The 26484-nt window shown below is 43.1% G+C and overlaps 1 protein-coding gene across 1 annotated transcript; it reads left to right on the top strand.

Moving 5' to 3' along the window:
* The first annotated feature begins 7767 nt into the window (after window positions 1-7767).
* LOC115356665 (hormonally up-regulated neu tumor-associated kinase) lies at window positions 7768-18508 on the top strand. The gene is made up of 11 exons (XM_030047892.1): window positions 7768-8028; window positions 9621-9743; window positions 10617-10786; window positions 12448-12503; window positions 12975-13113; window positions 13372-13499; window positions 15436-15571; window positions 16115-16292; window positions 16462-16545; window positions 17194-17494; window positions 17712-18508. Exons 1-11 carry the CDS (start codon window positions 7768-7770, stop codon window positions 18506-18508), a joined length of 2373 nt encoding a protein of 790 aa, XP_029903752.1.
* The last annotated feature ends 7976 nt before the right edge of the window (window positions 18509-26484 follow it).

Genomic DNA, 26484 nt, shown 5'->3' with positions numbered 1-26484 from the left:
AGGCTTGGACAGGATTGTGTGGGATTAGCAGAGTGTGTTGGTTGGACCGAGACTCAGGGAAAGACAGGCTTTTTTTAAATGTGAGTGTGTGTGTGCGTGTGTGTGTGTGTGTGTGTGTGTGTGTGTGTGTGTGTGTGTTTGAGTTGCATCCTATAGGCTAGTATACCCCTGCACAGTGGCCTTGTAAAGCAACACAAAAACATGTTAAAGCCAGTGAAAGCTCACACAAGAAGTCAGTATGCATGAAACCCAGACAGAGATGGACGGCTTCACAAAAGCCAGAAAAACAACAGCGTGTTATTCTTGATACATGGGAGATTAGCCTGAAACCAAACTAAAATAATTATGGTAAAAATGGAAATTTACTTTATTTGTACTTCAAAAATCAGAATTAATCAGCCATCAAAACAAATTCATTTTGATCCTCTCATGCATGTTGTCCACTATGCGTATGTTACAATTAAGTCTGTGTTTCAAACATAAACATTTTACAGATGTGTCATTATGAGTGGATTGACTCAGTTAAAGCACGGTGATGCCACAGTAGCATTAACAGTTATCATTTACATACACCATCTTACTCATACATGGCCTAACATGGCCTTGGTTATGTGGGTCTAACTTCAAACAGCAATCTGACTCAGCTACAGTCATGGATTACTATTTGGTTAAGTGCATAAAAACAGCATTTGAAATATTTACTTATTTGTACTGCTGCCTGTCTTAGACAGGACGCTCTTGTAAAAGACAGTTTTGATCTCAGTGAGACTTTTCTGGTTAAATAAAGGTTAAATAAAATAAATACAATAAAAATCAGCTGAGGTCTGTGAGGACAGTTGGCAGACAGTGAGGAGGAGGAGGTCATCGGAGCCGTACTCCTTATTTCCCATTAATCGGAAAGCATGAGTACCTGTAACCTCAGGCGGTTCCAATGAGCTCTTCTTTGTCACTGGCTGTCGACTGTCGTCATGGCAGAGGAGAAAATACACATATAGGTGGGAAGAGTTAAAGCATGGGTAATTTAAGACAGCTCCAATGACTTTCCTCACTGCTCTTCGCTGAAAAGTCACATAGTTATTTGAAATGACACATGCTGTGCATCTATTTAATGATATATGCCAACAAATGCAAAAAAGAAAAAAACAAACAAACAAACAAACAAACTTTGTATTCTTATAACAAAATACAATCCTTTTTTCTTCATTTAAAACAAATTGTGACCCAAGCTTGCGTTGGCACGAACCAACCAGTTTCAACCAATAATATCATGACATCCACCCATCAGTCAATCATATAGACTAAATTCATTAGTTAGCTAGCTCGCGACAGTGTGGTGTTTGGTTGTTTGCCCCTTCAAATCTTGTTTGTGCAGCCCGGTTCAGCAGTAAATTAAGATGCATTGAGATTATGCATAAACAGCTGTAAATATCAAGCATATGCATCAGAGAAGTTCATATTTACGACGTAATGCTTTATGCTTTTTGTCATATATCTCCGAAGCTGTGGTCTAAGACGCTGACATCAGCTAAACTGTCACTTTTAAACTCTGCAGCCCAGTTTTAGCCAAGAATCCTATAGCCAGTTAGACCCGCTTTAAAACGTTTAGTCAGTGTAAAGTTGCTCAGCAGGTTAAATGACATACATAGCATCACAACTCGCTTCAACTATAGACTGGTGTTCAGAATGCACACAAAAAGCTTCAGTCTAATCTTGCACTTGAGGTAATTACGGGGTGATTCCTTCAACATGCCTTAAACTTACTATAAAAATGGGGATATACTGTACATACTATATGATTTAAGCCAAAAGTAGTGTGTTATTTCTCTTCCTGCTCCCTCAGAATGTCCCCTGGTCCTGCTTTCTGCTACAATCATGCAGGCAGGGAGGTGTGGTGGTCTTCATTTAAAGCACAGTGCTGGTGTTTTGGGGTGTTTTTTCAGTGCCTGGTCTTTCCAGAAAACAAGCAATTTGACATCATCGCTGATTCAATTCAGCGCTAATCAATGTGTTCTGATTTCACTGGGACGCCCGTGTGGGGAGCAGTCAAGGTTTCCCTGGGACTTATTTCTTCGTCATGGTTTATTACTTGGAAGAGACCCAGATGAAAATTTTAGACTTCAACATGTTGTTTGTCTGTTTAGAACCGCTTCCAATCAGCATCATAGAAACAGAGACCACAGAACAAGAGAGGCTCAGACCGCAGCACCAGGCGCTGACTGACACGCTAACCAGAGAACCCACTGCTGTGCTGCGCTGACTGATGACATGGTGAGGAGACGGTGGGTGGCACTGACTGATGATGACACACACAGGAGGCTGCAGCCGCTGATGAAGACGTCGAAGGGCGTCAGCGCGCCGTCTCAAACCTTGAACAGTGATAACGCAGGAGCAGACCGTGACATCATCACATGAAGGACCAATGGCAAGAACTCAGCCTTAGTGTTTTGTTTTGTTTTGCCTCAAACATCAAGCAAACAGAATGTAAAGCATATGAATTGTAGTGGTGCTTCCTCTTATTAATCACCCACTGCTGTTTCCTTTTTGCTGCTCTAAGGGCTCTTATGATGCTTTATTATTGTTATTTTTGTCAATGTGTCACTGTTTAGGTGTTGACCCTCACTTTTTTCCATCCCATTCCCCTTTTTCCTGGCTTTTAATGTTCTGCTTCTGCTCATTGCCTACATTTCCCAGAACCTGTTGCATTGAGCAGGGACGTAAGTGAAGTGAAACCTTGCAAAAACACAACAAGAACAAGAAGATTTTTCTTGACATTTCTTGTGGCTACATTTCATGCTGGTCTGCTGAGGCTACTGTTCTGGACACTCTGAGGGGCTGATACCAAAACCTCTTGAGAGTCTGCTGCCTCAGGATCTCTTGATGATTTTGCCAAACAACTGGAGTCATCTGTGTCTCCTGTTGGCCCTGCAGCAACCTTTTGTTTCCACTGGAGGGCAGACAGTGACAGGGTCTCTGGAAGCCGTGCAAGAGGTGGACACTAGTGAGAACAGTGGCTATCTAGGCTGGATGTGATGCTGTCATGTTGTATTTTAGTGTACAAACATAGGACTTTAATTAGATGGTGTCATCATGGGAACCACTTTAGTCCAGCAGGTTGAAGCATATAACACAAACTCTCAGTGTTGCATGTTTTAAGCTGACGCATCACCTCGTCAGGAGTTGTAACCTCTCTCTAGGACAGTTTTTCTCAACATGAGGTCTGGGGAACAAATCCGTATAGACTCAGAGTCATCAAATCAGAATATAACATTACACTCTCTTGAATGTAGCAAACAAATCATTAAAATTTAGTTTGGCCTCTCTGTAAAACACTAGAGTCAGATGATCTGAAAAATTATTCTCCACAGACATTCCCCGAAAAGAAGCACATTGATTTGCTCGCCCTACATTCAAAAGATGTAGGAATACCAACAGCTGGACTTCTTTTTTTCATAGTCTGTCTTAAAATATTGTTTTTCCAAACACAAGTCAAACAATCTGCCAGCATGATGAGATAATCCCACTTTTTTCCGGTGCAATCAACTTGTTTGCAGAATGCCCCTGAGCCAAGTGTCATTTTATTGACTCTAGTGGGCTGAACTGCCTTATTTTGCCTTGTTTCAACATATTTATACTTGTTCCCTGAGAAAAAAGCTGTGACACTGCATTGGGAAGAAGTGGGATGATCTCATCCCACGGGCTGATTTTCTCATTTTAAGAATGAATGAATGAGAGACTGAATGAAACTGAATGACATGTGAAGGTTTTTTTTTTTTTTTTTTTTTTGCAGTTTGTCTGGTTACTCATTGCAAACTACTCTGGACAAGCTTGCAAACTAAATGCCTCCACAAGTAGATTTCTTGTGTAATCAAGTATTTGCATAGAGGTGTAAAGCTACGATTGGCCTGTGGAATGGATTTTCAAAAGGGAAATCCAAGTGTTCCTACTGGATCAACATTTCAGCGCAGTTTAAGTACTAAGGGCACAATTTACTGAAGCCTTTAATTACAGTAATGTCTGCAAAAACTCTTAGCATGCCCAAAACCAGTGACATAATCCTTGATTGGTCAAGAGGATTGTCTTTCACCAGTTACAAATCTTAATGATGTCCTTGAGCACTGAAATAATTTTAGTATCCACTAATGGTTTTAGTGTGCTCATGTGGGAGGTTTCCTCATTTGGACCGATGCTCAGTCAGTCCTGTTAGCAGTACCAGGCTGCAGGGAAACATGGTTACTGTATAATAAGCAATTTGACTTCCATCATTTTTAGAACAACACTGTAAAATGTCTGGATGCAATTTAGAAAGCTCGGTATAAGCATTTTCCTGACGACGACAACAACAACAACGACGAAAAACTGCTTTAAAACACTTGCAGCGGGGACGATGTAGGGTTTCATTTCAGAGTGTCAGTGCTGCTCACTCACCAAGAGGCTGTCAAGAATTATAACCCTCATGAAAAACTCTAACAGGCTACAAAGGATGACTGTGAAGTACATCATGCTGTGGCACTGGAGTCCACCGGCAAGATCTTCCCTCCATCCAGCTGTAATTCAACATCTCTCTCTCTTTCTCTCTTTGTAGAGAGGAGAAAGGGAGAAGGAGACAGGAAGACAGAGAGAGTGAGAGAAACTGTGAGAGAGTGAGAAGGGGAAGGGGGGGGTGAGTGTGTCTGTTCTAGTGTGGTTTTGGGGAGTTATTTGGTGTTAAAATATGCCTTAATGGTTGCTGGGGATCCATTTATTACAGGCAGGAAGCAGAAGGGGGTTTCTCCTCTCATTTAATTTGACCGCCGAGAAGCTCGCCAAGTCCTACAGGCGAGCCAGCATTCCAGGGCACCGACGCAACACACATATATGCACGCACAAACACACACACGCACACACACAAGCTTCACAACACATACTGGCAAGCTTATACTGCAGTGCATTTATATGCAGCTTGCATGTGCGTGCATACATACAAACACACACAGTCATGTGGTCAACTGTACACATACACACACACACACACACACACACACACACACACACATAGAAAACCCTCTTCCAAAACAGTTAAACATGGCAGAGTTGAGGTTATATAACAAGGCTCTGGAGGTCTTATTAATTCAGATTTGTTTTTCAGTTGTGAAGCTCGGTTTCTCTCTTTTTCAGCCACCCCACCACCCTCCCCCACCCCATCATTGTCTGTCCTCTTTTAACTCTCCTTGCATCCCTCATCCCTCAGTGCCTCCCTCTCCCTCTCCCTCCTCTGTCCCTCTGCCACAGCCAGATGCAGCTTGACACTTATCCATGACATTAGGGAGGGTGTGTTAACACCACCTCCCACACACACGCCAGGGTCTTAAGACCTTTTTATGAAGTGCAGGGCTCCTGGAGGATGGGCACACACATACACACACATGCATATAAGCAGAAATACACACATATGCATGTCACGCAGGCAAATAGTTGGACGGGTGTGAGAAAGAGAGGGAGGAGGACAATGGAAAGAGATATTGAAACATCAGATGGGATCAGTTATGAACTTTTTTAAAGGTGGTTGGTTATTGTTTTCAAAACATTTTGGATTCTACCGATGTGTAACTATTAATAGACTCCTTCCCTGTTTTTCCTCTCATGTCAGAATATTCTGGAAAACTGTGACACCACTGTAAGTGTGTGTGCTTTTTTTTTTTTATAGGTGGTTGGGATTTGGGTCAGTCAGTGTTTCATAGAGGCACTGATGGTGTCTCATAAAAGTACATTTTTTTCATGGTGGCATGCAATCTGCTGGAGTTAAAAAAAAAAAAAAAGGCTGATGAAGTGTTTTGATTGTGATTTCACCAAGTGTAATGGCGCCTGCATTTGAGGAAAACTGCTCTACTGTAGCTCTAAGTCTGCAAGTATTTTTACTTGCTCTGAATTCAAATTACACAGTATCAATATGCTAAAAACCAAATAAGGTAACTCTAGACCCTTCAATGGGCAGCCGCAGCCACTGAGTTAAAGGTTGTGTAAGGTGGTTTGTGTGTGTATATTTGAGAGAGAGTGTGTGTGTGTATGAGTGGATGTCTGTTTCTGTGTGTGTATGTGTGTGTATCAGGTTGCAAGGCGGATATACCGCTCTATCCCTCTTTTCATCAGCTGAGTGAAGAAGAATTGAACAGCAACACTGTGCAATCTGACCTGGACGTGCACACACACACACACACACACACATACACAGTAGCAGAAAAGCAGACTTCAGTGGCAGCCAACTTCAGCATAAAACTTCACCTTGAAAACCTTTTAACTTAAGCTCTGATTTTCGTTTTTTTAATGGTTTTACTTGAATTGATATTGTTCATATATATATAATAAAACAGAAACAGGAACCATCATAGGGGGTTTCAACTGGAACTGGTATTAAACTCCCAAATCAGCAAGCTTTCACCCTCTTGTCCCGGAGCAAGACATTGAATTCCTGCCATTCACAGGGCTGCCGTGCTGCAGTTGACCCTGACCTTTGACCTCCATCCTTCCAGTGGAGGGGCTAAACAAAGGCAGACCCTCCTAGTGGGATCAATAATTAAAGTGAAGCCAGTGAAAGCCATTCAAGGCTTACTTTATAAATATACTGAGTGAAATGAAAGTGTAATCATGTGGCAGTCAAACATTTGTGTTTTTGCTTAATTCCTGGAAAGCTGACGGTGACAGAAAATTCAACGGCAGGTTCATCTGAAGAAAAAATATAAGAAGTTCAAATCCATAGAGAATCATAAAAGCATAGGTCCATATAGTGGGTTAAAGGATCCATTGTATTAAAGGATGGTTTTTAGGCTTTCAGGGCTTCAGGTTGTGTTTCACATACATCCCTGGCGCTTTCTTGCCATATCTATAAGGGAAATATAGGTAACTCTTGTCTGTCTGTTATAAAAGGTAAAAAGCATGTTTTCTGCATATGACCATTCCATTACTAATACATTATGTTTTTATTACACATGTATACATGAATATGTTGATTGACATCCTGATACATTTCATATTTTAACTTGACTTTACAGTAACTGTATGCTGGCAAATCTGGTCTATTTTGTTTGTAGTTTCCCTTGCACAGTTAAGGCTTCAGAAACCAGGACAACAGCTGGGTGCCACTGCGAAAACGAAACTTCCAGCGACACAGTGAAAGGCAAACAGGATTTTAGGGAAGGAATGGGAGGGGGGGGGGGGGGGGGGGGGGGGGGGGCATTTAGTTTGAATTGTTACTGTATAACTCTGTATGTGCAGGTGTGCGTGTGTGTTTGTGTGTGCGGGACAGAGGTGGGGGTAATTAGGGTGTACAGTGTCCTTCTCATCAGTGGAGCTGACCCTAGGAACACAGCGGTTAATCATCCACTAACCTGTAGAGAGAGAGAGAGAGAGAGAGAGAGAGAGAGGGAGAGCCAGCGCTGAAACAGATCCGTGTCGCGGCGCCTTCACCGGATGAACTGTAAGACAAACAGAACAGAGAAAAGGAGTCCTAACTTGGCCAGTCGGGAATGAAGGAACTATTTTAAGGATGAAGTAAAACTCCAGCAGCCGGGGATCTTTGTCTGATCGAGGCGCACCTGCTGTTGAAGAAAGCTCTGGGCTTCCCCCTCTGTCGTTACGCAGCGCCCTCGCTCCCAGAAGCGTGCCCTATCCCTTTGCCTGTGTGTGTTTATGTGCGTCAGTGTGTGGGCACCTGCGTTGTATGTGGACTGTCCCGTCTTTGGGTTTGACCGTGTGTGTGAGCGCCGGCCACATGGGGCCCAGGCTCCTTCCAGGATGCCAGCTGCTGCAGTGAAGCCAGCTCTGGAGGGCATGGTGGTGGAGGGAGGGGGCGAAGGAGAGCGCGGCGCGGCCCAGTGGGAAGCCTCAGGGCCGGGCAGAGAGCGGCCGCCTCTCCCTTGCCTGAAAGTCCCCAGGGAGCTGCTGCGGAGCTTCCCCCACTCCAAGCGGGTGGGATCCTACCTGGTGGGGAAAATGATCAACAAGGGCTCTTTTGCCAAGGTGATGGAGGGGCTGCACATCGGCACGGGGGAAAAGGTCAGGTGCACCCAAAGTCTGTGTTTCCTCACTGTCCCGTTCCAAGCTGGTTTGATATTTAGAGTTAAAAATATCTAGGCTGTATATTGAAGTTGCATGCATTAAACTGTTGGCTGGCTTTGAGGGAGAGGCGGTGCACCATCATAGGAAAACATGACACGCACACGCGATTATGATTACATGGTTATGATTTGTGCCTTGTACTCTTGTAGCTGATAATCATACACCCTTGAATTTGAAAAGTGCAGGGGACCATTATTATTCTTGTTATGTGTTCACAAACACACAGACTCATCTGTAATTAGTTTATTTCTTAATCCCTGACTCTAAAACATATTTTGCATGCGCGGAACTTTCAGCAGATTTAGAGTGCTGTTGCTATTGTAGTTAAAAAAAAAAAAAAGAAAAAGAAAAAAGTGCAAATTGGTCGTGCACAACTATAGCACAACCAAATACAACATAACAGTAAAATGCATCGTCACAGTTATGGTTTATGGTGCGGTTTATCTTGTGTGTAATAAAGCAAATCCATTTCCAGAGAAAGTATGCACAGTATTATTTTTCTCCATGCTCCTGTGAGTGTTCAAACACGAGGAGACAAAACATGGTTTCAACTATTTGAAATATGAAAAGTGGGATTCTTTGAAGGAAGGTAGGAAAAGATAGCCAGAGGTAAAAGCCAACATCAACTTTTAAAGTTTTTGGCTCACCGCAGTTTATGATGAGAGTCTAAACCAAGACTTTTTTTTTTGGCCTGTACTGATTATATCATGAGGCATTGTGTGTTTAGGTGTGTTTATGTATATGGGGATGTGTTGTTCTATGAGTAACCGAGTCCCTGACCCCCCAGCTCATATGTATCCAACCCAGTTGCCGTAGGAACTGCAAAACTCACCTCAGAGGGTGTTTGCTCCTCTTAACCTTTGTAACCTTCCATAGGGACACAGTGTGCAGCTGATGTACACACACATGGACAAAGTATGGTAGAACGTCATTCTAATAACATACTCTGTTCTACATAGTGTTAATGGGATGGAAATTGATTGTGTCCTGCCCACAATTTGCTGTTAAAACGACCTGTGTGTCACTCATTCACCCCCAGATGTTTACCTAACTGGCTGCATGAATCAGACCAATTGCAATCAGCTGAATCATTTATTTATTTATTTATTTTTAAATTGGAACTAAAAACATAGGGTGTGCTTGACTCACTGCTTAAGTCATGCACTGTTGTTTTTCTGTCATCATCTTAGTGTTGAGGGGAAACAAACAGTTGATAAAGTGATCTGCAACAGGCCTGTTGTTCTCAAAATAGTGAAAATAACAAGCAGATAGATAGATCTGTTGTTTGTTTCAGTAAAAGTAAAAATCTGTTGTTTGTTTCAGTAAAAGTAAAAATTGACTTTCTCCATCAAATATGAGACAGTGTGGTGATAACAAGAAACTGTGTCTTTTTTCTCATTTTATCAAGTGAAGGTTTATTTCAGCAGACATTTGTGCCGCACTTTCATTCAAAAACATTCATACCTAAGACCTCCAATTTACAGCAGAGACCCAGCGGTCACAAACTTATTTTTCCACTACGACTCCAGGTGGCCATAAAGGTGATCGACAAGAAGAAGGCACGGCAGGACTCATACGTGCTGAAGAACATGAAGAGAGAGCCTCGGATCCATCAGATGGTCCGACACCCTCACATTGTCGTCCTGCTGGAGGTAAACAGCAAACACACACTCCCAGGAAGACGTGCTGTGTGCTCATGTCCACACACATGCACAGGTAGATGATCCAGCACAAATACAGACATGAACTGACTGTTGCAGCAAAACAACTTTTCTCTTTATACATGCAGAACACACATTTTCCAGACAATTAAAGGATCAGTTTACCCAAAATGCAAAAAAGAAGATATTTTCCCATTTTCCCACTGATATGGCAAGACTTCCAGTCTGTCACAAAGAGCATCAGTAGACTGTATCTGTTGGCTCTGAATTTGTACTTGGAGGCAGTTGGAGGTGGAAAGATTCGGTTTGCTGTTGCTCTTCAGCAGGACATAGTTCCCAACAAAACGTTTCACCTCCATGGGCTGTGGTTTATATCAGGCTTCCATGTCATTGTTTTTGGAAAAAGCTGTTACTGTTGAGTTCCATGAAAGATCAGTCATCCAGCCCCAAACAATCTGGATGGATAGATTGCATTTGGGGTTCGTGAGAAACTGTTCTTTCTGCTTTTTTTTTTTATTTTTTGTATTTTGAGTGAATTGCTCCTTTAAGACATGACAGTAATTCAAATGTAGGCCTATCACAAGCTGCTTTTTGTGTGTGTAGCATGTGTTTAGAAGGTGTTGCTACATCATGGACTGACATACAAACGCAGCCGGTACACACACACACACACACACACATGCACATTCACAGAAAATTATATACACAGAGACAGACGGGCAGAGAGACAAGCAGACGCAAATGGAAGCATAACAGCTAGGTACAGTTAGCTTGCTACTTAGTTCAATAATGTCAGCAAAGCCCAGGAGAGTTTCACACACAGACACACACACACACACACCCATACCGTGTGTTTGGTGCCAGACTCTGGAGACAGAGAACAGCTACTACATGGCCATGGAGCTCTGTGCCGGAGGAGACCTGATGGACAGGATCTGTGAGAGGAAGCGGCTGGAGGAGAGGGAGGTGCGGCGCTACATCCGACAGATCCTCTCCGCAGTGGAGCACCTGCACAAACATGGCATCGTGCACAGGTGAGACCCAAAACACACCTGCAGACGCAAGAACACGCAACCAGGCGCACACATCAAGTCAAGGATTGTCTAATTTAAAAAAGAAAAGAAAAGAAAAAGCACAGCGAAATACTAAGGTGAACTACAAAAGTCCTCTTTGTGTCCTATCTTCTCTTCATTGACACATTTATCCCATAAAAACACACACATGCAAAAAGAAACAGGCTTAAAGCAATGCACATATACACACACACACATTCTCCTCCTCCTACACATACACACACACACACACTCTCTCTCACACACAGGGCAGTTTGCAGGGCATTAACAGCCTACATGGCAGGAAACACTGTGACAAAGCCAATATTTAACACAGTGTGTGCCTAGTGCTGTGTGGGAATTGAGAGTGTGTTATTTTAGTGGCATTTCAGTATGTAGGTGTTAGAGTCCCGACACATACACACATGCACACAGGCACGCACACACACTCTCTTGCGCCTTGGTTTAAGACCTTGGCTCCTTTCAAGGTGGGAATGTGATTACCAGGCAATGACCTCATCATTCTGCGCCGGCGCCATGATTCACACATCATCACAACATCATGGACTTCCTCTCTAATGAAGTCCCCCAACGACATCGCTCTCAACCCTTCAATAGCACCTCTCTCTGTCACACGAGCACAGGCACCGTCACGCACACACACGCCCACGCGCACACACACACACACACACACACACACACACACACACGTTCTCAGACCAGTTTTGCCACAGTACCACACAGAGACGATTAAACTGGAAATAAATGGAAAATTTGCACTTAAATGCACCTCCTGCCACCCACATTCTGTAGGTTTACCGCATACATTTTCTCCTTTATTACGAGGTCTGCTCTCTCTCGCTCTTTCTTACCCTTTCCCTCTATTTCTGTCTGTCTTTGAACTTATTGGGTTATGTGAGCGTTCCCTGTTTCTTTCTTTTTCTTTTTTTTTTCTTTTTTTTTTGTGACCTGGGGTGTCTGTTGGTTAGATGAAGGCAGATGAAAGGAACAAGGCTGATTCCCAGGCCGTAGTTTATAGGGGATCACTCCCTCCTAACCGCAGCTTTTCATTTAGCTGGGTAGTTTTAGCGCAGGCAGCATGGTTGCTGGTGAGAATGTTGGGATATTTTCAGGGAATCGAGGCAACTTTTCCAGGTGAATCCCGAGAGAGTAAGACAGAGTAAGATAGAGAGTAAGACATAAGGCTCAACTTGGCTGTTCTTTCTGTTCTGTTTCTATTCAAACCAGAGGTGAACTTGAGGCGTACAGCTATTTGTTAGCCCACGCCAAACCAATGAGCCAAACCGGCAAAACATTTTTACAGTGAAAAATGGCAAATAAAACAATTTTTCAATATTTCGAGACCCAAGTCCTAACCAAACTCAGATCCAAAAAAGACTGTATAAGTAGATTTGTGCAGAGTCTCATTCCATCTGGTTCTTCATAAATATCAAGCTCTTGAAAAGCTTGACACTCATTGCATTAGCTCCTAAATACATCAAAGTCTGTGTCCAAGCAAAATCTTCCAAAATAAGGAAAAAGTATTGCAAAATACTGAAATGAATCTCACTTATTAACCAAAGAAAAGGTTACTTTTGTTTCTCCATCCTTACCCCATACCCCTCCCTTATCTCTTCCTGCAGAGATCTGAAGATTGAAAACTTCCTCCTAGATGAGCACAACAACATAAAGATTGTAGGTATGTTGACAGTCTTCACAATATGTCTGCATGTCTGACAGGCAGCCCTGTATTCACCAAGACCGTTACACTGTCTATCGATAATAGAGTAGTAGCAGTGAAATTAAAGGAATCCTTCACCCAATGATGTGCATTTATTATCATCTACTCAAGTTGAGTTGTCTTGAACTTCCACTGACATTTTCAGTCTTTGCAGAGCCTAATCCAAGGCCTGACTCTAGAAAAGTGAGAGAGTGATCATATTGCATCATAAAATAATTTATCTGTATTTGCACTGTGTAGTGATCAAACTGACCAGCTTTGTGACAGGATGTGCAATTGCAGTCAAACTGGTGCAGACTGTAGGACAGGAGCTTAACACAAATGTCATGTCAGGTTGCAATTATTGCTTGAGGAATTTTTAAGAATGGCTAAAAAAAAAAAAAAAAAAAAAGTAAATGTAAAGCAACAATCATTCTTTGTTTCACACAGACTTTGGCCTGAGCAACACTCTGAAGGTAGAGTCTTTGTCTCTGGAGCTTCTCAACACCCAGTGTGGAAGCCCCGCCTACGCCGCCCCTGAGCTGCTCGCTCACAGGAAGTACGGACCCAAAGTGGACGTCTGGTCCGTGTGAGTGTCACGAAGAAATGTAAAGTCTCAGTGTGACTGCTGACGGGGCCGTGCTGTCTGGCCCGTTGCATTATTGCCTTTTACTGTAAAATATTGTGTTTTCTTATGGGGAGTAGGGCACACTGTGGGCTAAGTGTTGGCATGTAATGTTTTTCTTCTGTGTGTGTGTGGCATTGTATGGTCCTATATATGCAGCTTGAAATTAATTGCAGTTCTCCGCATGTGTGTGTATGTGTGTGTGTGTGTGTGTGTGTGCAGGGGTGTGAGCATGTTTGCCATGCTGACCGGGACCTTGCCCTTCACTGTTGAGCCGTTCAACATCAAGCAGCTGCACCAGAAGATGGTCAACGGAGAGATCAGCAGCATCCCCAGTGACGTCAGCAAAGGTAACTCCGTGACGTCTCTCCTCGGTAAAACAAAGCTCGTGTTACTGCTGTGCCCTTTTTGTGCGCAGGAAAACCAGACAGTTTACAGCAAAAGTCAAATTGTTTTGGCAAAGTACGGTTAAGTGATATAATCCACAAGAATCTGCGGAAAACAAGAAAAAGAAAAAAACACAGCTAGGCTTCAAAATCACAGCAAAACAAAGGAAAAAATGACAGAATTTGAATGATGGATGCAGCAGCTAAAAACTCTGAACAGAATGCAACAATCACATTTTTGCAGTCGGCCAAAAAAAAAAAAAAAGACTATTCAAACAAAGCCTTAGTCATTTTTCTCTGTGCCGATTTCTTTCTCTTTTTTCTCTCTCTCTTTTTCTTTCTCACACATAGTCGCTCTATTACAATCAGCGATGGCGCCATGTCACCACAAACAAACACAGCTCCTGTTTCTGTGAGGGAAACAAATACTGTTCTGATGCTCAAATGGCATAGATCACATTAGCCACTGTACCGATGTGCGCACTGTACTGGCGTCTGAGGCATTAATATTAACATTCAGTCTTTCCTGCGCAGGTTTTGTCTAAGTTGCTGACGCACGGTGCACTTAAAAAAAAAATGGTCAAGGATGACACATGAAAATCCGACTTATTTCCTACCAGTGTGGTGCTTGATTGTAAATCTTAATATAAGCATGCCACGTTGTGTTTAGTAGTTTTTTTTTTTAGGTAATCGTTCTTTTCTAAACCACTAGAGTTTTTTGATTTCCTCTCCTCTTTTATATTTAATCATGTTTTTCATGTTGTGTTTTATACATTCAAATCACTGAATGCTGCATTTGGCTTTCGCTAATGCAAACAAATTGAGCTGACTCTGGCCCTGGCCCCGTCTGAAAGAGGAGCAACTGATAGCGACAGCTGGAACTGAGCAGTCTTGGCTGTCAGGACGGTGACTGAGACAGCTATCCTGGTATTCTGGTTGAAGTTGTCTGCTCCCCCAGACTTTAAAGTTTATCAGGAATGCCCATCAGGAGTCAAACTACCAGCGTGCTTGGCTGTCTCCTGCTTCCAGCACAGCTCTTAAGTCACAGGCAGACAAATTAAATAGGTTTTCCGAAAGAGAAAACCCCTTGCCTCACAGTACTGGACCATCTTCTCTGACGCATTGGAGTTGAAGCCACAACAAGTGAAATTGTGGATCTGACTCATCCCAAGCATGTTTTATTTATTTATTTAATTTAATATTTATTTGACAGGGGCGATACATACAACATTGCCACAAAAAAGGGAAAATGTGATGTCTAGCTTCAGCTAATTTGCAGTCTTTGTCCCTGGTCAGGCTTTTAGAATACAATGAGATATACTGAATACAGAAAATAAATAAATAAATAAATGATACAAATGCAGTGTGTGTGTTTGGAGCTATATATTTTTTCTTGGGTAGGTTTACTCCTTTAGTTTTTATTTGGGAATGTGAGAGAAATGGCACACAAACCTCGGTGGTATTGAATAACCACATCAGGATAATCCAGAAACCACCAAGAAAATGCAGGTCTCAGTCCTGCTCAAACTGTGGTGTAGTTTGTAAAGAGTGGGAATGTGAAATGTTAACATCTACTTTTGGAAAACGATTCAAGCTACAGTCAGGACTGAAGCTCATATTAAGCTCTTTAAGGATCCTTAACTTGTACAAACACCAGAAAAGGTAAATTATGGAAAAGCATCACAAAGAAGTTCATTGTGCATAAATAAAGTTATAAGGATGACCTGCGTGATGACAGATTTACAAAACTGTCTGCATGTGAGTTTTGTTCACAAGCCCTATGGGAGAACCTAAATAAGCCAAATATTAAAATGCAACAAAACTGAAGTTTCCTCTGAAGAAAATGGCTCCCTGCTGCCCCATCCAATAATGGCCCCATGCTGGTGTCACCCTCCTGCAGGTGCAGTGGGCTTTGTGCTGTCTCTCCTGCAGCCAGACCCAGCAAAGAGACCCAGCATCAGAGCCGCCATGGAGGAGAGGTGGATCAACGAGGGATATGCCAAGAAACCACTGAACACACTCTCTCATAAGAACAGGTAGAGACTAAACTTGCCCTAACACACCACACACTGCACCAACACAGAGAGACACACAAACACTCAGAGATTAAAGTTCTGGATGAAACATTACAGTGACTTGTAAATGTGGGAAGGAGAACCAAGAGGGAAATTATGAGGAATTTTCTAACAAAATGAGAATTTTTGTGGTTAGCAGTATAATGGCTTTGTATATTATAGCGGGCCCAAATGGCTTTTACCACTCTTGACAGAGAAAGGAAGGATGCAACTTGATATGGCTCCTCTTGGCAGTAATGTGTTGCCTGAAATCCACATGAATTAAACATGAATTAAGAGCTGTTTCAGCTCTGGACTTCTCACAGTTGAAAATCATTAAACCATCACCTGTCAATCATCAGTCATTCTTTTGCCATCTAAACAATACAGCCGCTTTCGAAAGCAGAATTCTGGCTCACTTCTGACACACTCTTTTATTTGTCTGTGTCTCTCTCTCGCTCTCTTTTTCTCTTTCTCTCTCTCTCTCTCTCTCTTTCTCTCTCTCTCTCTCTCTCCATCTCCCAGGTTGCGTCCTGAGGAGCTCAACTCGTCTGTAGTGGCTTACATGACAGAAAACCTGGGCCACTCGCTCTCTGACATCATACACACACTCACCACCAACCGGCCCTCTGCCATCATGGCCTCCTATCACCTGCTGCTCAGCAAGATCAACAGGAGCCAGAAAGGAGCCAAAGCCAGCAAGGTTCACAGAAATGAGCTCATACGCATGCACACACCAGTTTTCCAGGTGTCGGTAATAATGCTTGCGCTCAAATGTGACTGTACGCACATAAATATGTTCACAAGCCAAAAAATATGCAAAGGTTCTGCTGCATGGTTCACGCTGCTAAAAATAACTGTTGACTTGGCAGAAACTAGAGAGCAGTGAGTGGAGTCTTCTCAGTAAGAACACATGGAGAGAGAGGAACAACACTGGATCAAAGACTCAGGAGCAGGTAATGTAGGGCAGAGTCGACAGCACCAAAACACCAGTAGTTCAATTCATTGATTTGTCTTCATATGAATAAATGTTTGCTACTTTCCATCAGCAAACCTACAGGTAAATCTAATAGGCTTTAGGTACTACACGTACATACAGCCTCTGTTAATGCTGTAAATCTGGTTTTAGAATTAGACTGTGAAAAAAAAGGATAATGAAGCTGCTCCCAACAGTTATGTACCTTGTTCACGCTCTATTCATACTGATGGGAATTAATGCATTTCAGATGAGAGAATGAATTATCACATCATTGGTGCATTTAGGCTGCAAGTACATTGCACTGTGACTATGATGTCCTATGCATTGAATTTATCCCTCTGTATTGCTGATAATGAATGGATTCAAAGCACAGAGCACCCTTTTAATGCTAAGTAACTTATAACTAGCAGTGTACCTAATAGAGACTAACCTGCATATTAAAGCAACCCGTTGTCCTTGCACAAAGCATCCAGTCAAGTGTTCAAGAAGAGAAAGCTATGCTTTTAGGTAGGCTCAGGCAACTCACTGTTTCAGGCGTTATGAGGTGATAACAGTAATCCTTACACTTTTGTGATTGTAAAATACATTTTTAGGGCCTCTGACATTCAATGACTGTTTGTTTTAGAATGAGCCAACCACTGAAAAAAACCCTAAGCAGTCCAGCAAGCCTTTGAAGAGCCAACCGCAGGCGACAGAGTGTCAGAACAACAGGAAGAGGCCAGAGGACGCCACCAGAAAGGACCATAGTGAGGATGAGGAGAACCGGCCCCCCTCTCCCTCCCTTCCCCAGCTCCCTCGCTCAGCCTCCCCCTCCGTCCCCCCTCGCCTCCCCTCGCCCTCCCCTGCTCCTCTGTCTACAGAGGACGGGATCACGGATGAGGAGACTGCCATCACGCTAGACACCAAGGAGGCGCTGTTTCCTGAGGGTGAGGATCTGCAGAACACACAGAAAAACAAAGACGCACACTTTCAAATATGCCTGCATACACACCGGAACCAGTACAATCAAAAACACATACACATGTAACGCACAAATACTATGTTTCATCTGTATGGAAGTCAGTTTAGTATAGCGACTTGTATAGCACCACACATTATATCTGTGTGTGTGTGTGTGTGTGTGTGTGTGTGTGTGTATTTCAGTATCTGTGTTTGGAGACAGGGAGCTGGTGCACCTCTCTCCTCCCAAAAGCTCTGCCACCCAGCTATGTGACTCCGCCCCTTGCCAAGTCCCCATAACCGCTGAGCCAATCAGAGAAAGCAGCATGGCCAGACCCATCCGACACACACACCTGCTCAGGACGACGCAATCTGACGGGGCGGCGGACCCTGGATTGGACTGTTACCATGACAGCCATCACCAGGACGACTACCCTCATCACCTGAGCATCAACGAGCGCCTGGAGAAGCTGCAGGCTTTCTATTCCTCCGAGAAAAACGGCATCTCTCCTAGGATGCTCCTGGAGGCCGACACGCACACCACACATTCTTCGGAGCGAGACCACCTGGGCACCATGGAGACGGCCCAGATGTCTCCCTCGGCCCCCTTGCCCCGCTTGCGCAATGTGCACATGGGGCTTAAGGGCGGAGGAGCTAGGAAAATGACCTGGGTGGGACTGACCCGACCGGGGCCACCGGGGCTCCTGGTGAACGGGTCCAAGCCTCCCGCCTTCCCCTCCCAGAGACAAAACGCCCACGTCATCAAGAGCCTCAGGCAGGAGAGGGGGAAGAGAAGAGAGCAGTCTGGAGGAAGAGGAGGAGGAGGAGGAGGAGGGGAGAGAGGGATGGCAGGAGGAGGTATGAGTGCGATGAAGAGGAACTCTGTCCAGTTACGTTCAACCCTCCAGCGTAGGGTGGCGGACCTGAACCTCCCGCTGCTCCCTGCGGCCCTGCAAGGGAAAACAGACAGGAAGAACCAGCTACACAGCATGGACTACTGATAGAGAGCGGGGAGGACAGGATACAGTACTCTGGTTTGAATGACTCAGACAGAGTACGCGGTGACAGTGGGTATAAGAGTCTATGGCATGGACTACAGACAGAGGGGAGACAGTAGATGGTGAGGGTGAACACACTGTAGGACGTGACTGAGATTAGTGACAAAGGAGCTAAAGGTAAGGTAGAAACATTGGCCTGTATTCACTACTGACATAAAGACAGAAAGTAGGGGAAGAAGAGGGACAAGACAATATGGCTACACTGAAGTATTGAAAAGTATCAGGGTGAATGGAATGGAAGAATGACACCACAGTTAATAATGTGAGGAGCAGAAAGACAGGAGATACTGGCTTCACCGCTCAAATAGACAAAGCAGCAGTACACAGGAGTGTGCAAAGATATTTTAGGGCCAGGGGTAAAAGGCGACTAGTAAAGGGTACCTCGTTGGAGGTGGGGGTGGGGGCGGGGTCAAAGTATTTTATAAGGCTGAGCTAAAATTTTATGCTGTTATGATTCCTCAGATACATCATACACCCACAGGACTCCTTCACAAGCAAAACACAGTTACATGCTATAGTGCCAAAAATAAAAATGGGAACTTTTGACTGAGAGCATACAGTCCAGTCATTTTATGAAAAAACCTAGGACAAATTGCAAGAGAAGCAAACTCAACTGATTTTGTATCCTCAGTATGTCCTGAGTGAGGGGAAAAAAGTCCCAAGGAATCCCATTGGTGGAAAGTTTTGCAAATCACCTATTTATGACCACATATTACCAAAAAACACTGTTTTTAACACACAGGGGAAAGTTTACTTTACAAAATGTTACTTGCAGATATCACTATAAAAATTCACAAGTTGATTACACACACAAAGACAAGAAAAAAAGTCAATTGCAAGTTCTTTGGATTATTCTGTTTACACATGCATATCACACATTATCTGATTTGATATGCACTAATAAGGAATATAAGGAATAAATGCCAGAAGAGACATTTAAACAGTGAATTAAAAAGTTACTATATATATAGTAACCTTGAATTAAAAGGTTACTATAACAGTGAATTAAAAGCAATTTGTCCTAGGTTGACCCCAGTTTTGGCCTAAAATTACTGGACTATAGTAATGAGGGATCAGTGATTGTGGCCTTCCGTAGCTGGCTGTATTTTTACAGTTGTTTCCCCTCTTGAATCTTGATGTCTTTTAGTCTCTCCATCACCGTGTAAACCGCTGGATCAACCTTAAATTGCGGCTCCATTTGCATTCGCTGTTCTTAAATACATTTTTGTACTCACACTGAAACAAGCCCCCATTTTCATGTGTCCTGTGATTGTCTTGATGCTGGTCATACATGAGTTCAGTATAAAAAAAAAAAAAAAAAAAAAAAAAAAAAAAACAGTGCATACCCTCCCTCAGTTACTCTGTTTACAGAGGCTTATCATACAATTTATGGCCTGTAAACTCATCTGATTAGTGCAGTAGCAAATGTTTCTGGTTGAAGCTCTGTTACTGGTGGCTAGTCATACTAACATGAACTTTGCTTGCTTTGCCAAATGGGTCTGCTGGCTAGCTACAGCAGATGTTAGTGTGAAGGAAGGCAGTTGCACACTCATAGCCATGAGGCAAGAATTATTATTTAATTTAATTTATTGATTCTTAAGTCAGTACCTCTCCAACACTGGTATGTATTCCTTTTCTACTGTCCTTTAGCTAGCAAAAGCTAAAACAAACTGGGTTGGCTGATAAGCTGACTCCTGAACTTGCTTTAATAGGGACGAGTACCAAAATGGCTTTATGACTAAAACAAGTCAGTTTAGTGTGTAACAGAGACAAATCACTGCTGACCAACCAAAACCTTGTATCTCCATTATGTCAACTTTTCAGACACTAAGGAAAACAGTCTTGTCTCTAGGTTGACAACTGTACATTTTTCAGCTTTTACAGTTAGTTTTGTGAAGGTTTCCTAACACAGAAGGTTGTTGAACCCCTAGAGGAGCATGTAAATACTCAAATTAAAACATGAAAATCACCAGAACTGGAAACAAGGTTTTCCCATGACAGCGATGAAATTATTAGTCTGTTTATTTATAATGTTAATGAACTGCACTACACCCACACTGCACATATGTATGTCTCTGTCTTTTTCTAGACTTGGTAGTGCTGGTACAAAGCCGGTTCACCATTGGACCCCATGGTGCCATACATGGTGGCTTCAAGACTTGTGATGTGCACTGTAAAGTCCCAAACCCGCCGCCCCCCAAAATTTAAGGTTTAATTGATCTCGTCCTCAAATCTCTGACTAACAGCTGCAGGGCCATCATGCTCTCGCTGCCCTCTTCTTTCCTCGATTATCTCATGCCTGGATCATTAATGAGATGTGCTGCGAAGAGGTAGAGGAATCTGGTTGCTGCCTCATGGCACTCAGGGGCCACTGAATAATTCAGAGGCTGTAGTGGCACCTGATATACTCCCTACATTTGTGTGTGTGCGTATGTGTGTGTGTGTGTGTGTGTGTGTGTGTGTGTGTACGCACGCGCTTATTCTGTGTATGTCCGATGAAGACAGATTGAATCTACCGAGGTGCACACCCCCCCCAAACTACAGTTACCCTTTCAGCTACTTAACAGTGATATGAACCACCAAACTCTGATACTGTTACTGATCAGATGTAATTCACAAATACAAATGGTCTAAACAAAAAAAGACACACACAAAAAAACAAAAAAAACAAAACTGTGATAACTTACTTTGTGAAACAAAATTCCACCCTATGACTTTGTAACCTCTCTGCATATTTTCTGTCTCCAATTTACAATAAAATTAGACAGAACGCCTTGCACTACACCGCTTCCTCAGCGCCACCCTGCTCAACCATGGAACAGAATAAATTTGGCCTATTGAATATAAAGACAATAAATAAATAAATAATAATAAAAAAAAAAAACACATCTCGTGTCTGCCAACCAAAACATTGGCTGTTCATTCTTTCTGTGTTCAGGCTCAGACAAATACATTTCCTCCAAAACATCAAATTGGCCCTGGCCAAACTCTTCAAACTGTGGTGGAGTGATACGAGGAGTGTATCTTGGCTGCACAGCACTGTGTAGTTCAACTAAAAACAGTTCCAGGTTAAAAATATACATATATATTATATTATTATAATAATAATTATAATGTCAATGATGGCTTCAAAACAATTTCCATCATCTACATTGTGTGTAGGTTTTGGTAAAGAATTGTTGCTTTAGGGTGAATTTTCTCTTTAAGCAAGCCTAATGAAGAACTGTAGGGGAAGGGCACTGCAGGGTTCTTACACTTTTTCACCTGAGACACCAATTTAGGTAATTTCAGTGTCACCCTAGAACCCATGCTCATTACTGCTCATGTGGGAGACCCACCAGCAAAAAGCCTCCGACCCAGTTAGGCTTAGTTTTAAAAATGCTGACATACTCGCTGTTCCAACCCATGCTTGGAGGTGAGGTGAACAGGGTGCATGTGTTACATAAGCAAATAATGTGTGGAAAACAGGTTAATTATGGATGTTCGATATACAGAAGTATCCGCAGCTACACCTGAGACTGAACGTGGCTTTTACATCCATGCTCGAGTGAACATGTGTTCTAGTGGAAAAGCAGGTGTGTGTAATGGTAACACGCTTCTAGACCCGTTCCCATGTTTTCATCATTGGTCATCTCTTTCTCAAAAACTAACTCTGACTGTATATTGCAACAAAATGTCTCAATCACGTTTGCCATATTACAATTTATGCCTTTTGATGGCAATGAGAGGAGAAGTGTGCACATCCACCAAATCTTACTACAGGTGCAGAAAGTTCATGGAAAGGAAAAGAGGGAGATCCACACAATAATTTAATGGCAAAATGACAATGTTTCAATCTCAAAAGCTGCCTGAAGAAGTTGCCTGACAAAGATCTCTTTTGAGCCCAAAATGGCATGCTGCAAATAAATTAGTGGGCGCATTGATCTCTCACTTTTCCATTGAATGTGCCTTTTGATGGCAGCAGTGAAAAACAGGTCAGTTACACCTAGCATATTCTCAAAGTAAGGCATGAACTACAGTAAAGTTTAATTCTACATCTTTTTCACTGTGATGCTGTTGCTTCACAGCTTTTTCTCGTTCTCTTTAGTCTGCCCTGTGACCTCGTCCCTCAGAAGACAATAACTGGACGGGTGTCTGAGGTGGGTGTTTCTTTGAGATAGATACGTTCCCTGGCTTTGTTGGTCGTAGGATTTAGGACCATAAATCCTCAGAGTCTTTGTGGTTCAGTCATCTCCATCGCCACTGTCTGACTGATGAGTCTGTCTGCGCCTCGCTTTATTACTTTGCAGAATCAATGTCCACCTCAGTACACTTATCTGTCTTATCTGTTTGAGGAGCACATCGGGGTTATTAAAACAGCAAGCATAGGGTGACATATGTGGCGTGTTGCTTTATGTTTCCGAGAGAACAAAAGACAGAGAGAAAGTTGCATAACACAAATGTACCATCACTATTTTCTTGTTTCAACGGGTGGCCCGGACTGACCCATCTGTCTTACAGCGCTGAAAGGCAACACATGAGCCAATGCCATCATGAGAGAAGGATAAGACAGGTTCTTGGTACCTCTCATGGCTGCTGGGGTCAGTGTCAGTTCATGTGTCACAGGCACCATAGAATTCATAAGGTCTTGAAACTATAAGAGGCTGAATTTATGAAAGCTATCTAGGGAGGTGGCAATAATTCGCAGAATTTCACCTGTTTGTTTGTTTTTTTTGTTTTTTTACACCTCCACACATCCCTCCACCTGCTCTCTCTCCTGGTATGCAGTAAAGTAAACCTTGACCTGAAAGGCATGCTCACCTTTGACCTTTTGGTATTGATGTCTTCCCCTCAGGACAAACTTGGTTCCATTCCTGCAGCTTTCAGTTACTAATAAGGCAGGATATAGACTAAGCTGCATTAAAGTTTCAGCGGCTGTCGCGCCCCGTCGGCTTTGACGCTATAGAGACGGCCAGTTGTGGTCATTGATTAGCTTGCTTGCAAGGTGAGAGTTAGTCAGCTGTGCATTCATCTGGGAGTGCTGGCATTAGCAAAGACACCTGACAAGCCTGGACATGTCTGCTTGGAATTGGACTGAACCACAGCTCTGCCTATAAGATGAATGTTCATTATGTTTGTGTTGAGCTAGTCACCCTTTTAAATCACCTACCACATACCAGTGTCTTACAGAGGATAGGTCAGGGTCCAAATGAAAGTAGATACAGTAACCTGCTAAATCAATCCTCAATTCTGAAAAGTTCCTGTACATAAAAAATTGACAGCCACTGAAAATCCAAGAGCAATCTGACTTGATGGCAGTGCAGACATGTAATGAATAAGACAGGACAGACAACAGAGATGTGGATGGAGAGGCAGCGATGAAGCGTGGTGAAAACTGACGTGCCCAGATTCCACTGCGGAAGATGAACCCTGTGGTGAGTGTATGTGTCTGTGTGTGCACACACTGGCACATTGTGGATGCATGACTGTGCACTGGCATTTTGATGCATTGCAGCTTAATCCCTGCATTAATGACTGATGAGAGATCCTTTGTGTTAGCCCTTCCATTGAACAGATGCAGGATTAAAGGCCAAGACAAAAGAACCTATAGAGCTCTGAACGATTGACCCCCACCTCTTCGAACAGGTACACCAAACAGAAATATTTCAGGACCTGTATTCCAAATGATGTTTTTTGGGCATTGCCTTATACTTACAAAGCCTCACTGATACCGATATTGATATGGAAAATTCATACTGGTGGCCACCTCAGGGCCACAGGGGTTAGAGGTGCAGTGGGTATGGAATGAAATGGATGGTGTTACTCCATTAGCACTTCAATAGTCTTGGGTGTCTCTGAGAATAATCGCCGTGCCCATCACAGCATTTCTGCGAGTGCCCTTGTGTGTGTGCGTGCGTGTGTGTCAGTCTGGGCAAGCCTGTGTTCCGGCGTGTCTGGTTTCTAATGATGGTCATCCATAATTGAGTGTCACCTCGCAGGGGAGCGGTCCAGGGTGGTGTGGGAGATAATTCAGCTCCGGCTGCCCGTCATGACAGTGTGTGTATGAGTCACGGGGGTCAGCGACGCACAAAACGTCCAGCACTGCAGGGCAGCAACCTGAGCCGAACACTGTTTAATTGATGGCACCTCTGATTAACTGTCAGTTTAGGATCAACACCAGCTAATTCACTAAAAGACACCCTGACCAGAGAGCCAGGATATCGCCTTAATCTCGCTTAACCTTCACAGTAGAGAGAGGAAAGGTTATCTGAAAACAGGGGAGTTAGTCCAGGCAACAAAGCTTGTTATTTTATCAAGCAGCGTTAAGTTCTGTCTGTGAGATTATTTGTTAAGAGGACAAAGTGGTCTGAGCACTGATCACAGAACAGCACTCCTGCTCTAAAGGACCTGTATTACTCTGATTTCAAGATTTTTTTCAGATGGGAATAATGTCCTTCAAGTAAATATGGTTTGTTTAAAAGGTTATATGAATTAATCTGAAGACTATAAATGGTCACAGGCAGAGCAGTCGTGGTGCCGGACACCGATTTGGGCAAACCTGCTGTGTGATCGAGGCTTTCCTGGAGAGGTTTTGATTAAAAGGCTTCTGACTTCCCTGAGTAGAAGGATTTTAGCATTTTTTTTTCATGGACTTCTGTAAATACATGAAAAAAGTAACATCTACATTAAACACCTTGGATCTCACATAAACACTGACTGCCTAAAAGTGTGCCATGGCCTTAAGTAATGGCTGTCTGATTTAAACATTTTGGACCCTGCTACATATGGCCATTCCCAGACAATGAAATGTGTCACGTTTAATGGAAAGACAAACATCTGGCATCCTCTGACTAAACTGATAGAATGAATCATTGCTTGACGAGAGTCATATTTCTGGATGAATAGGATTCTAACAAGTGGCTCCGCTGATCTGCTGCCAGTTGTTTTGACAGGCAGAACTCAGCACTTGACATTATGCACATGAGCACACATAATAGAAGGCCTATAGTGCACGACAGGCAAACTGTGCATGCACATTCAAACATCTTGTCTCGATGATACACAAACACTTATCTAAGGCAAACGTTTCACACAATTTCCTCTTTGACACTCACTGGCAATTAATTTGTGAGTTTTCTTGGATTTTACCCAATTGAAGTATCTGCCAACATCAGAGGCAGCAGTACTTCCAACAATTCTTGCATATCGCCACGGGCCTCGACTCAAGAGTTGCTGTGAGCCCAAAGACAGTAAAAACAAAAACACACAAAAACATTTGCTGCCGGCCTAACTGGCGGGTGAGGAGACAATAAATTTCTAATGAAGTCTATGTAACAGCAGAACTGCATGAGTCAGAGGGAAGGCACAGGTGTTGAGTTTTAATGCAGGCTGTGGACAAAACCATGACAACGGTGCTATCTGATGAACTGCTTTTTTTTTTTTTTTTTGAGGTGGGGTGGGGTGGGGAGGATAATGTTGAATCTCATACTGGTGTTGAGGCTTCCTGTGTAATTCCTAAATTACAAAGCAACCAGTAGAAAATCATGCAGACCACAAAATGAATTGATCCACAGCTCCATCTGCTGGAGGCCTGCTGTAATGCACTGGTCCCTGCTGATGAGGTGACAGTCACAGGGAGGTCACTGAACTCCTCAGGGCCTCCGCAGCAAAGCAGATGCTGGGGGTTTGCATCCTTCAGCTGAAAGGTGCGAGGTGTGAGGTGTGAGGCCACCTTGCCACATGGCATGACGGTATCTACAGGTGTCAGCGAGTTACATTTAATGCTTTTAAAGGCCTTTGTAAGACAATTTCAAACAAAATGACTGATATTTGGACAAACCATCTTTTTTACATTCAAGTTAGAATTGCAGGTAAGTTTAAAAGTCATAACTATAAATTTGGTCCAGTGTGGATTTAAGTTTCAGGTAGGAACATGGTCA

The sequence above is a fragment of the Myripristis murdjan genome, chromosome 24 (genome assembly GCF_902150065.1).
Source record: "Myripristis murdjan chromosome 24, fMyrMur1.1, whole genome shotgun sequence".
Classification (NCBI taxonomy): Eukaryota; Metazoa; Chordata; class Actinopteri; order Holocentriformes; family Holocentridae; genus Myripristis; species Myripristis murdjan.
Note: the sequence above shows the minus strand (reverse complement) of the source record. Positions and strands in the feature narration are given on the sequence as shown.

Bases quoted from the DNA above. Each gene is read 5' to 3' on its own strand.
- LOC115356665 (XM_030047892.1), top strand. From the start codon at position 7,768: ATGCCAGCTGCTGCAGTGAAGCCAGCTCTGGAGGGCATGGTGGTGGAG. The intron at 8,029-9,620 runs GTCAGGTGCACC...CTACGACTCCAG, and splicing joins ACATCGGCACGGGGGAAAAG to GTGGCCATAAAGGTGATCGA. The intron at 13,114-13,371 runs GTGAGTGTCACG...GTGTGTGTGCAG, and splicing joins AAAGTGGACGTCTGGTCCGT to GGGTGTGAGCATGTTTGCCA.